The 13688-nt window shown below is 42.6% G+C and overlaps 1 protein-coding gene across 1 annotated transcript in view; it reads right to left on the bottom strand.

Moving 5' to 3' along the window:
• LOC134791411 (kinesin-like protein KIF19) overlaps positions 1 to 13688 on the bottom strand; it is a 44154-nt gene that overhangs the window by 3373 nt on the left and 27093 nt on the right. The window contains exons 5-11 of the mRNA XM_063762432.1: positions 8052 to 8293; positions 7470 to 7643; positions 6885 to 7050; positions 5099 to 5214; positions 3876 to 4163; positions 3170 to 3356; positions 1343 to 1556 (exon numbers count right to left, since the gene is read on the bottom strand). Of these exons, the coding sequence (XP_063618502.1) occupies positions 1343 to 1556; positions 3170 to 3356; positions 3876 to 4163; positions 5099 to 5214; positions 6885 to 7050; positions 7470 to 7643; positions 8052 to 8293 (1387 nt within the window). The remainder of the gene's footprint in view (positions 1 to 1342; positions 1557 to 3169; positions 3357 to 3875; positions 4164 to 5098; positions 5215 to 6884; positions 7051 to 7469; positions 7644 to 8051; positions 8294 to 13688) is intronic.

Raw genomic sequence — 13688 nt, 5'->3', positions numbered from 1 at the left:
TCTAAAAAATGGCCCAATCTCAGTATAAACATTAGGATTATTAATATATTCAATAAAATAAAACTGCAAAATTCTCTAATCGGCCATTTTGACTGAAACGCGAATCAGAAGTGAGCTAAGAATTTACGTCATCAATGTATGACATATTTCTTAGAGCAACATAGACAACCTCATTGACTGTAATCCATTACGTCCTCACCAAAGAGTTTGGAAGTTCAAAAAAAATATTATTTCGCCACTAAACATTTATTACGTCCAAAAAATATTATTACACGATATAAAGTAAATATTTATTTGTTATTTTATAAATAAAACGCTAAATAATACGATATTTCACAAAAAAACTTTTAATTTTTTGGCTGAATGGAACTATCATTGCCATGTTGGCTGTCGTAACTAGAAAAAATTAAAAATTAAAAAGTAAACCCGGCGCTCGGTGATTTTCACTCAAAATTTACATGTATCTAAATAATTCATCTTAAATTGCAACCGTGTGAGAGTCTTTGTATAAAATGACTTATTGTGAACAATTTTTGTAATGTATTTATCACCCCTAATCGTAATATATGGTGCTGAATTAACAATATCATTCGGATTCAAGGGAAATTCGTAACTGTAAGTATGTAAACAATGTCTACCACCATAATTTATGACGTCACAAATGGCGTGTGAGGCGTTTTCGCGCGAGGTTTAAACTAGCTATAATAAAATGCACTTATTTATGTTAAATCTTATGAGTATAGCTGAAATATTGTGTTTTTCGGAACCAATACAAGTGTACCGATAATATTAAAAGGGATTTCAAAATTTGTCATCAGGCCAATTCTAATTGGCACCTGAGCGCGGGCTAGTCCAACGCTCAAAAACCAGTGTAAGTGCGCTCTCCGATAACGCGCCTTTGTTACGCATCTCGATGCTACATTTTAGACTCGTTCTGTAGCGTTCGACTTGCCGGCACTCAGTAACCGCAAAGACCACACAGAATTCCTAGATGTTTCCCCATTAGTTGATTTTGAACCTTATTGCAATCTCCATAGAGTGGTAATTCAATAACCGTTTTTAACGCCCAAGGCATTTTTTTTGCAGGTCAGTAGCAACTGCGGTTTTACTTAACAATAGACAAAGGATTACCCGTCGGGATCAGTTTGAAAACTACGAACTATATCTAACTGTAACATGAGGTTGTCTATCACACGATACCTTTGAGAGCTCTCCGCTGGCGGGTGATGATCTCTTCGTACAGTCTCCGTAGGTACACGTATCTCCTCTGCAGCGCAAGATATGCCTCCTTAGTAGGTCCGTAAACTATCCTTGCACCGGGATCTAGTCTATCACACGATACCTTCAAGCGCTCGCCGCTGGCGCGTGATGATCTCGTCGGAGAGTCTCCGCTGCGCGTCCCTCCTCTGCAGCGCGAGGTCTCTCCTCCTCAGCTCGTGGGCGCGGGCGGCGCGCTCGCCCTGCAGCGCCAGCTTGTCGGCCTCCAGCTCGTGCACGCGGCACACGAGGGCTAGGACCTCGCGCTCCGGACCGCTGCTGATGCGCGCGGGCAGCTCCTGTCAAATAATAGTACATTATTGTCGAGGCTCGGAAGTAGCTACTTGCAGGCTGAGGATTCGTATTAAACGGACGACCTTGGGAGTCCGTTTAATTGAATCCGAAGCCAGCAAGTAGCCTTCCAGCCGAGTCATATATAGTGCTTTTCTCAAAAATGGTGCGAGAAATATACATATTTTAGAAATATTTTACAGAAGCAACGTACGTACGTATATATTTTCACAGAAAAAAGTAGAAACAATTGAAAAAATTGGCTTTGCCGCCTTTTTATTTTTTTAATAAAAAAATAGAAGTGTATTTTACTGCCGAAAATACGCCAACCTATTTGAGACAGCTAAATAGTCGCGGTACTAATCATCTGTTTGGCTGTTTAATGGGCCTGTGCCTTCATTTGATATGGCCATTTCAATTTTTAAAAAGTTTGGAACTCGACAAATAATGGAATTTGTATGCAACATTGCAGTCCCAAAATCGAGACTGCAATGTTTTTAACTTTTTAATTTTTGACTCACCATAAACTACGCGCTTCGCGACCTATTTTTTAGACGTCAAAGTCGACTTTGCCGTCCATTTTTGAGAAATAGTACATTATTGTCGAGGCTCGGAAGCAGCTACTTGCAGGCTGAGGATTCGTTTTAAACGGACGACCTTGGGAGTCCGTTTAATTGAATCCGAAGCCAGCAAGTAGCCTTCCAGCCGAGTCATATATAGTGCTTTTCTCAAAAATGGTGCAAGAAATATAAATATCATAGAAATATTTTAGAAAAGCAACGTTCTTACGTATATATTTTCACAGAAAAAAGTAGAAACAATTGAAAAAATTAGCTTTGCCGCCTTTTTATTTATTGAATAAAAAAATTGAAGTGTATTTTTCTGCCGAAAATACGCCAACCTATTTGAGACAGCTAAATAGTCGCGGTACTATATAATCATCTGTTTGGCTGTTTAATGGGCCTGTGCCTTCATTTGATATGGCCATTTCAACTTTTAAAAAGTTTGGAACTCGACAAATAATGGAATTTGTATGCAACATTGCAGTCCCAAAGTCGAGACTGCAATGTTTTTAACTTTTTAATTTTTGACCATAAACTACGCGCTTCGCGACCTATTTTATAAACGGCAAAGTCGACTTTGCCGTCCATTTTTGAGAAAAAGTCAATATTATTCGACGAACTCTATACCACACACTCTTTATGACGGCCTCCAAACATCAGTTCTTTGTCCTTTTTTTGTGCTTTAGATATAATTATTTTACACCGAGTAGCCACACGTTTCAGCTGACGCTCTACGACGATAATTTCTGGTCCGATACACGCTACATAAGTCCAAGACTCTGTAGATGTAGAGATAGAGTTCATATTTGCTGACGTGTGCGCCACGCTATCTATTGCCTCTTTTGGTCCTGCTAATGCACGACGCTAATAAGCCATCTCCTGCACACTTCATGCATAGCGCGACACTGTGTAGTATTTGTCCCTACCTAGTTAAGTTGCGCGCCGCGAAGCCACAATGGCTCCAGCTGTCGCCCGATGCCAGTTGCTAGTCTAATGCGTCCTCCTTAACCTTTCGGTACATGTACCTATATATAATATGTATATTAAGGTTCGTTTACCTGTTCGAGTTGTGCTCCTCGTAGCCGCACTTGCTCCAGCTGGCGCTCTGTGCGCGCTCGCTCGCCGCGCGCCGCCTCCTGCTCGCGCTCCACGGCGGCCAGCTCGGCCCACGCCTGCTCCACCGCCACCTCGGCCTCCGCGCGCTCGTTGCCCGCCGTGCTGCTGGTACTCGACCCCGTGCCGCCTCTGAAACGGATATCGAAATAATTGCCCAGATTTGTCTGACATCAAATACCTCGGTTATCATAAGACTGGATAGGAAATGCAGGGCCGTAAAATTGCCTGACAACTTTTCACAGGCTTTCAGTACAACATTTCAAACCAATTTATAGATACGATACCAGTGCGAAAAGTAGGAAATTCCTCCCTTCGGTCGTGTTTTAAATCGACACGAGTTGCGAATTACCTTTTCGCACGTGTATTGTACAACATTTTACAGAAGGTACATATGGCCCTTTAAATTTTCGACATAGGCACGTATTGTGCTAATTAGCGCTAAGACGGTAAAGTAGCACCATATGTACTGTAAAATATTTTAATTGAAATAATGTCTCAAGGTTACATTCTGTAAAACCTAATGAGCTTGTAAAGGCCGTTGAACTGCGTCTAACGCCAGCCTCGTAGATGGCTGTCCAACTTCATGAGCCAAAGTCGCATCTGCCGCTGGAATATGAACACTATGGCTTAGTCAATAGAGATATGTACCTGTAGCTCTGATGTGTGCTGAGCCTTGAGGTGGGCATGTTGATGGGCTTGTAAAGGCGGTTGAACCGCGCCTCCCAGTGCGAGATCGCGGCGTGCTGTCTCTCCGCATCCAACGCTAGCCCCAGGAGATGGCTGTCCAGCTCCATGAGGCGCCGCCGCAGCCGCATCTGTTGCTTGAACGTGGAGACGATGGCTTCGCGGAGGGACTTCAGGTGGGCGGCGCTTTCTTCTGTCTCCTGCTGGGACACTTCTGCTGCGATCTGCTGCTGTTCTTCTATTGTTCTTGTGCTGGGTAAATGAATATTGAATTACATAGAGTCCGTGTAAGCCAATTTTGCCCCGACTTGAACAGAACAAAATGAGTGTTTATAATGACATTAGAAATTTGACAATAATGATGACATTGCCACGCTTTGGCTTTGCAATGCCATGCAGAGTTAGCTAGGTCTGACTCTAGCTATTTGGATAGGTATTATATGTGTAGTGTACTTGTAACTTGTATGTAGTGTTGTGTAAGTGTACTTGTATGTAGTGTTGTGTAAGTGTACTTGTACGTAGTGTTGTGTAAGTGTACTTGTACAACCCCTCGTATGCTTAGACACGGATCCGTGCGTGTGAATTTAAATATATTGTTTTAGTGTGGGGATCACTGTACTTCACCTATGTAGCATCCAAACTATGAAATAAATAAATAAATATGAAAAATATGAAATGTCACGGCCACTTTTTCAATTATCAAATTTGACAGGCCGCTTTCGTGCGTATATTCTGAACAATCACGACCAATTCAAATGAGAATTAAGAGAGGATTAGGTGACACGCATAATTGAAACCGCGCCAACTAGAATTTATTTTTATTTACACAGGCTTCTTTTGAGTAATTTCTAAACAGTATTTCGCTTTCCTTCCCACTGTTTTACGTTACGATACGCTTTATATAAGCCTATTAAGGGTCAACGTGGGGTCAATTCACCACTCATAGACTTTGTGAACGCCTGTAACTTCTACATACACGCGGAAGTCCCTTTTCTACGTCATTTGTTAGAGGCATTTATAAAAATGTAAAATATATAAAAATAAGTAGGTAACATAGGGATATTGTATTACCGCAATGTTTAGCTTGTCTAGCCTGCCTATTCCAACCTAGGTATGGAAAAGTAAACCTTACTTTCCAGGTAGCGAATAAGATAATTTTTAGGTTCTTTTTATACCGTGGCACTTACCTTGAGCGGTCATCTCTCATCTTGAGCTTCAGCCTGGCGATCTCATCCCGCAGGTCGTTGATGACTGTCCGGTACTGGGACAGGTGCATCGGCGTCGCTACCAATTCTCTTTCGATCTGCAAAAAACTAAACTTCAACATGAAAACTCCAAAACCTATTAGATCTATCCGGTCGCCGGACACTTTCTGCCATCTTACTATTCACTGTCCCTCTCAGCAGAAAGTCTTCGTACGACCGCATAGATATAGAATCTCTATAGATTTGTTAGTTTTGTTACTTATTGCGCAAAAGTATCTATATCTACAACATTAAATGACCATTCGAGAATCTTATTCCAAAGAAAATAAGATCATTTAAGTGTGTTGCTGTTAGAACGCACTGTACTTTTGATAAATACATATCAACAGAATAAATAAATAAATCAACAAAAAAATATTCCTAAGTACCTAACGAATGAACAAATTCAATACATTGTACGTTACGTGGCTCAACAATTTTGGCCACTTTTTGTAACGCCTTGAAAATAGAGTCGTATCCATTTGACATAGATTATTCGCTTCCATAAGGAAATTATAGAAACCTACCAATCTGCGGACAAGCTGTGCTTACTAATAAACAAAATAATTTGACCACGCACGGACGCGATAATTGATTTTCTATAGGTATTTTTGGGCCTTGATAATTTAACACTACATTTTAACCTGATTCAAAGGCACCGTTAAATTTTCCATCTATTCTATTTAACGACCACGATGCATCCTACTTAATGCTAACCACAAGACTAAATAACTTCAAGACTTCCTTCCGACTAGATTATCGTGCCCAAATAGGTACTTTCCTACCACAAACTGAGCGGCCAATAGCCTTATTCAATTACTAGGTACCTATAGCATAACTATCACGAATTCGCTCAGAATTGATGACTTAGCGGTTTTACTTACATAGTCACTGTAGTACGTGGTACAGGCACAATGGAATTGGTATACTCGTAGATAGATTTTACAAGGTTAACAAACCTTGAAACAACTATGGATACCTACTTAAGTTGACACAAAAATGGATCAAAGTATAAAACACAAAAGGGGCCAAAGGGGGCATCTTGGTAAGTCTTATTTTCAAGGCCAACTTACAGTAAGTACCTACGTCAAGGTAAAAATTGAGGGGGTCCAATTTAAAAGTACTACGTAGTTTAAAAGTAGTACGTGGTACTGTACGTCTCGACGTGTCTTACTAAAGTAAGGAATAGGCGAAGGATAGAAAATGCTTTAAAATTATAAAACATTGACTGCGACCGGAGAGCGCAATTCAGTATCTTTTTTAAAGTCTCCTGAAGAACAAGTCCGAGCTCCCTGTGTCTGAATGTTTCATCGGTGTCGTCACAATGATACCTAGTTCAATCTCATTTTTGTTTATTCTACGGTACGCATAGTGCAGAATTGAGAGCGTTTTCACTAATACCAGGCGTGGCTCACTCCGCGATTTCGTCGCTTTGGTACAGGTAGCTAAAAGTACATCCGTTCCACACCAATTTTGGGGAAAGCCATAAGCCGCGCGTGGCGCTGTCGCCACCTAGCGGCAATATCTGTGCTGATCGTAACAGACGCGTTTTGTTAGAGAGTGAGTCTTCTGTACCTAGTACTGTTATTTATTCTGTGCTAATTTATTCTGTGCTAATACCCTACTGTTAGTGATGGAAGATTGCACTGTTGAACGCGTGGTCTCGCAATACGCGTAGTCGGGGGCAACATGCGCCACCTGGCGTGACCTGGCAGTACTTCACACGTACCCTGTTGGTGATGGAGGAGGCGCGCTGCGCGTAATGTAGTGTCGAGCGCGTGGTCTCGCGGTGCGCGCCGCCGGGGGCAACATGCGCCACCATTGCGGTGCGGCAACGCCCGCCTAGCACCTCGCGTAACAGTCGCGTCAGCTTCGAGTCACGGTAGTTCACATATCTGTAAACAAAACGGTGAAGGTCATAACGACGTGGTATCTTTACACACTGACGGCTCGGCCACGACATTAGCGACGGCGGCTGCGAAAACCATTGGTTGGAGCGAGACACAGCGATCAGACCCTTCGTTCTCACCTATGGTTGTTGCTGCCACCGTCGCCAGTCGCGTAATGTCGTGGCCAAGCCGTTATACAATGTATTTTTATCTACCTCCGACTTTTCGGGGGCAATATTTAGCTCCATGTACATGGAGAGAGAACCTTTTATTTTTCTTCGTCCATCTGTCCGAAACGTCTAGTAGAGATCTCTATTTGCATACCACATGTGTAAGATACAAGGACCCTGGAAAGGTTTGGTTAATGTTATATACTTAATTTTACACGCGATGGCTATCGGTAGCCCATCGTGGCTCAAACTTACCTGGCTCCGCCCGATAACGCCATGATACAGTTGCCAAGCGCCAGCAGCGACCGGTTGATATGCGCGCCTTCAAGACGCCGCGCTCGCAACCCCGCGCGCTCAGAGCCCGCCAGGTCGATCAGGAACAAGCGGCCGCGCTGCACGCCGCCTGACACGGCACTACTCACTGTAACACTGGAAAATTAAAAATAAAATAAATGATTTCCTTAACGTTAATGTTGTTGGCTTTTTAGTTGGGTAACGTTATTGATCGAAAATTCTAAAACCCTGTAGACCCTGAATGAAAACGTGTTGTAGGGTATCTGTATCGCCGTAAAATCTAGTCACCAAAATTCTACATTTACCGCTTCGATCATGTGCGCTACGTATTAGGAAGGGCTCTGAATAATAAACATCATAACCATCATATATAAACATCAGTAACCAATGAAGTAGGAAAGAGGGTTCGACGGTCTGTCCTGCGCTAGCAGTTCGGGGACGAATCCGACGCTATCGCTAGTAGCGCGCACCTCGCTCAGCACAGCCACCACGGGCGCGCTCTGCCTTCGTCACGATATCCAATGAGAAAACATGTAAAGTTACCTAAGGAGCGCGTGTCCCCGGGAAGAATGGTCATTGGCGTGCGTTGCCTCAGCTGTGCGTGCCCGGTCGCCGCGCGCTAGGAGTTCGGCGACGTGTCCGGCGCTGGTGGCGCGGACCTCGCTCAGCCCCGCTACCACGGGCGCGCCGCTGCCGCCCTCGTCGCGTAGTTCGAGCGGCCCCGCTCCGGGGTTCAGCAGGTCTCGAATGTTCTCGTTGTAAATCTCGATGTATGACATCTTTACCTGTAATTGATTCATACTGTTGGGACTGGCATAGCGAGCTGCAAAATTGCATGGACTAATTATGAATGAATCACTACGTACGTTTTAAAAGGATATACCTTCTTAGGATTGCTTCCGGCTAAAAACGCAATCATAGTGGCTAGTTATACGTATCAAGGGAAAGACGTAATAAAAAGTACAGACGACTGAATAATTCTAAATTCAAAGCGGTTCAAAAGAACTTCAAATAATGAAAAGCTAAAGAACTGCCGCAAACACTCGTTAAGGCCGAAAGATTAATTTGAAAACGATAGGTAAGTCATTAACTAGGCATTATTCATTACTCGGCAATAATGTATATATGTAGGTACATAGCAGCCACCCTATATTGATTCGGCTTTCAGCTCAAAGTACACATCCATTTGAAACACGTTACCAGAATCTATGAATATTCAATGAGTTCCATCGGTAACGAAAAACAGCCATTACTATGACTCACCGTCCTCGCATTCGCGAAAGAACTTTCTACAGTTTGTTTTGTTTATTACTTCGAAGTCTCATAGGGGCTCGTAGGTGTTGACCTAGCATTCAAGATTCGTGAGTCATTCGTTGTTTGTCATAGGTCATAAAAGTAGTTAGGCGATATCTAAATTCTGAATACCTAGACTACAATTGACGGGATTGTGACGTAGGTTGTTGTTCTTATGGGGTGTCATTCTAATCACAAACAAGCGTACCCACCTCTCTCTTATTTATGATGCGTAGTTTTAATGTTTCTAGACGTCAAAAGCTATCGTGTGTTTAGCCTGTTAGTGTAGAAAATTTACAATTATAAGTAGTTTAGCTGGGCATGATTTAAATAGGGCGATGGTGCAGCGAAGCGATTTGTTATCAGATGGTCCGTGAGGTCACCTTATCGCACCGCAAGTGCCTGTGCGGCTAATAACATTTTTTATCGCTTTCGCCTTAGAGAACCAATATAAGTGAGGCCTCACTAGGGCACATTTGGCCACAGGGTTTGGAGTTCAAACTAAACTGGAATGCTTGCACACAGCAATAAGTCTACCCACGTAAACAACATACTGCCTCCGCTATCTCCTATCTATAGTGCCCAATCAGCCATTAATTAAAAAGGTATATCTACGTCAAGAGAGCTGAAAGCGGCACTCTGGTAACTGGGTAATAGGCGGTTTAAAACGTTTTGTTTAACTAGCACTTCTAGTGTTAAATAATCCAAACATGAACTTTAAAGTAGGTAATACCTACAATCTACATGTTAAGAGCGCTCTTACAAGAAAAGTCGAAATAATGCAAAATTGATGATACTAGTCGACGAAATTCAGGACTTTGCGCTCATTATTAGAAACAATGAGTACTTGTTCCAGTAAAAGCGTCTTCTTATCTTTATAAATATCGTTGTAAATATTAGAAAAAGGACTTATTAAATTAGTAATGATTTTTTTTCTGATGATCGTTTCCGAAAAACCCCGTGAAGCACTGAATGGCGAGCTCTTATTTGGAAATGTTGAGAATTTTACTCTGCTAAACCTGGCTATTTTGTATTACTAATACCCTGTACTTTAGGCATATCAAACTATATTTTTCCTACATACCTTTGAGAAAGAGAAAATCAAAGTAAAACGAACTCGATTTTCTCTCCGAAACAAGTGTCAATTCCTACGAAAATCTACTTAATATCGAAGTCATTTTCATACTCAAGCAATCTGCAACGTTTGCTTATACTGTTGGTATACATTAGTGTTTATGAAATTCTACTATAATTTTTTGGCAATTTTTTGAAAACTACTCTATATTACCGATGACGCGCGCTGCGCCAGCTCAGTGCCGCGGCAAAGCTTGTAGAGGCAGGACGTGTGTCGGTCGGCTCCGCACATTTTCAACGGCGACGACGAGGTTTTTTATCATTGTGTGCGGCGGGCGCCGTGTAAAACGCTATACTGTGTGCGTGTAAACCGCAACGAGAGACTTTGATCCTAGCACTGTTTTTATAGTATTATAATTTATAATGGTACAGTTTAATAAACTACCGGACAGGATTAAAAATATTTGAAACGACCTGACATTCTATATGTATTTATTTGACTCAAGATAGTACTCAGGGTCTGATGATGGAGCCGGAAGGTGGTCACCGGTACCAATCAACCATGCAACTAAACCACTTCGTGTTTAGGCTCGTTTTATTCATCTCAACAAGATCTTTGACACAAGATAGTACTCAGGGTCTGATGATGGAGCCGGAAGGTGGTCACCGGTACCAATCAACCATGCAACTAAACCACTTCGTGTTTGGGCTCGTTTGATTCGGCTCAACAAGATCTTTGAGTTAAGATAGTACTCAGGGTCTGATGATGGAGCCGGAAGGTGGTCACCAGTACCAATCAACAATGCAACTAAACCACTTCGTGTTTAGGCTCGTTTTATTCGTCTCAACAAGATCTTTGACTTAAGATAGTACTCAGGGTCTGATGATGGAGCCGGAAGGTGGTCACCGGTACCAATCAACCATGCAACTAAACCACTTCGTGTTTGGGCTCGTTTGATTCGTCTCAACAAGATCTTTGGCACAAGATAATAGTCAGGGTCTGATGATGGAGCCGGAAGGTGGTCACCGGTACCAATCAACCATGCAACTAAACCACTTCGTGTTTGGGCTCGTTTGATTCGGCTCAACAAGATCTTTGAGTTAAGATAGTACTCAGGGTCTGATGATGGAGCCGGAAGGTGGTCACCAGTACCAATCAACAATGCAACTAAACCACTTCGTGTTTAGGCTCGTTTTATTCGTCTCAACAAGATCTTTGACTTAAGATAGTACTCAGGGTCTGATGATGGAGCCGGAAGGTGGTCACCGGTACCAATCAACCATGCAACTAAACCACTTCGTGTTTGGGCTCGTTTGATTCGTCTCAACAAGATCTTTGGCACAAGATAATAGTCAGGGTCTGATGATGGAGCCGGAAGGTGGTCACCGGTACCAATCAACCATGCAACTAAACCACTTCGTGTTTAGGCTCGTTTGATTCGTCTCAACAAGATCTTTGACACAAGATAGTACTCAGGGTCTGATGATGGAGCCGGCAGGTGGTCACCGGTACCAATCAACCATGCCACTAAACCACTTCGTGTTTAGGCTCGTTTTATTCGTTTCTATAAGATCTTTGACACAAGATAGTACTCAGGGTCTGATGTTGGAGCCGGAAGGTGGTCACCGGTACCAATCAACCATGCAACTAAACCACTTCGTGTTTAGGCTCGTTTGATTCGTCTCAACAAGACCTTGGACACAAGATAGTACTCAGGATCTGATGATGGAGCTGGAAGGTGGCCACGGGTACCAGTCTACCATGTAACTGAACCACTTCGTGTTTGGGCTCGTTTGATTTGTCGCAACAAGATCTTTGACACAAGGTAGTACTGAGGGTCTGATGATGGATCCGGAAGGTGGTGACCGGTACCAATCAACCATGCAACTAAACCACTTCGTGTTTGGCTTCGTTCGATTCGTCGCAACAAGATCTTTGACACAAGTTAGTACTCAGGGTCTGATGATGGAGCTGGACTGTGGCCACGGGTACCAGTCTACCATGTAACTGAACCACTTCGTGTTTGGGCTCGTTTGATTTGTCGCAACAAGATGTTTGACACAAGGTAGTACTGAGGGTCTGATGATGGATCCGGAAGGTGGTCACCGGTACCAATCAACCATGCAACTAAACCACTTCGTGTTTGGCTTCGTTCGATTCGTCGCAACAAGATCTTTGACACAAGTTAGTACTCAGGGTCTGATGATGGAGCTGGACTGTGGCCACGGGTACCAGTCTACCATGTAACTGAACTACTTCGTGTTTGGGCTCGTTTGATTCGTCGCAATAAGATGTTTGACACAAGATACTACTCAGGGTCTGATGATGGAGCTGATGATGATAGACAGGTACCCGTCGCCACCTTCGCGCTCCATCATCAGACCCTGAGTACTACCTTGTGTCAAAGATCTTGTTGAGATGAATAAAACGTGCCTAAACACGAAGTGGTTTAGTTGCATGGTTGATTGGTACCGGTGACCACCTTCCGGCTCCAACATCAGACCCTAAGTACTATCTTGTGTCAAAGATCTTGTTGAAACGAATAAAACGAGCCTAAACACGAAGTGGTTTAGTTGCATGGTTGATTGGTACCGGTGACCACCTTCCAGCTCCATCATCAGACTCTGAGTATCACCTAGTGTCAAAGATCTTGTTGAGACGAATCAAACGAGCCCAAACACGAAGTTGTTTAGTTACATGATAGACTGGTACCCGTGGCCACCTTCCAGCTCCATCATCAGACCCTGTGTATCTTCAGTGTCAAAGATCTTGTTGAGACGAATCAAACGAGCCTAATCATGTTACTACATGGTTGATTGGTATCCGTGACCACCTTAATCATCATCAGATCCTCAGTACCAGTTCGTTTTTAAACCCTCGTTGATACAAACTTTACAACCTATAGGTACCAAATGCAATGACGAAACATGTAAATAAGCGAGTAGGTACCTATAATTTCTTTCGAGTAATATACCTTCATAAGTACGAGTATGGGGCTATTCATAAATTACGTCGTTTCAAATGGGAGGAGTGGGGGGGGGGGGGGGGGTCTGGACATCGGATGATGGTAACATGACGTAGGAGGAAACAGATTCATCCGAAGCTTGATTTTTGGATGATTTGAGGGGTGGGGAAGGTCAAAAATCGTCAAAAATAGATGACGTAATTTATGAACAGCCCCTATGTACGTTTGCACTGCATTTAGTATTTTCGTACTTACCAAATAACAGTTTTAGAACTTTAAAAGTTAAGTACAGTTAGTGTTGTTATGGTTGATTTCAATATGCTTCGCGAAGGATCAAGAATGTTTAATCCATCATTGTAGTGCGAGTGTGGTAGAAGGGATCGGCATACTGAGCTCGCACGGCCTGCCGCAGCGCGTAAAATACCTAAACTCGCTCAACGCCGAAATGTAATAGCGCTCTTAGTGAGCAGAACTTTCCTCGTTATTACGTAAATTACGTATATACTTAGTTTGGTAGTTGTTGAAACAAAATTGGATTGACCTTGTTTTCAATAGTATTTTCTTTTAAATATTAAATCGGTTTTATAGTCCAACAACTACTTCCGGTTTAAGCACAGAAGTAAATGACCTTTCCTTACGTTAATAAATTAGATTGACACATTCATATTCTGTTAAAAAAAATGGTCATCGGAACAATACAATCGATGGGTAAATAAAGTAATCTAGTATTCAGGAAGTATTACTTATTCTCATATTTTTGTAGTTCTACATAGGGGCTGTCCATAAATTACGTCATCGTTTTTTGACGACTTTCATCCAAAAATCATGCTTCAAATGACCCCATTTC

The sequence above is a fragment of the Cydia splendana genome, chromosome 6 (assembly GCF_910591565.1).
Source record: "Cydia splendana chromosome 6, ilCydSple1.2, whole genome shotgun sequence".
Classification (NCBI taxonomy): Eukaryota; Metazoa; Arthropoda; class Insecta; order Lepidoptera; family Tortricidae; genus Cydia; species Cydia splendana.
The sequence above is the reverse complement of the archived record's forward strand: the minus strand, read 5'-3'. Positions and strand labels throughout refer to the sequence as shown.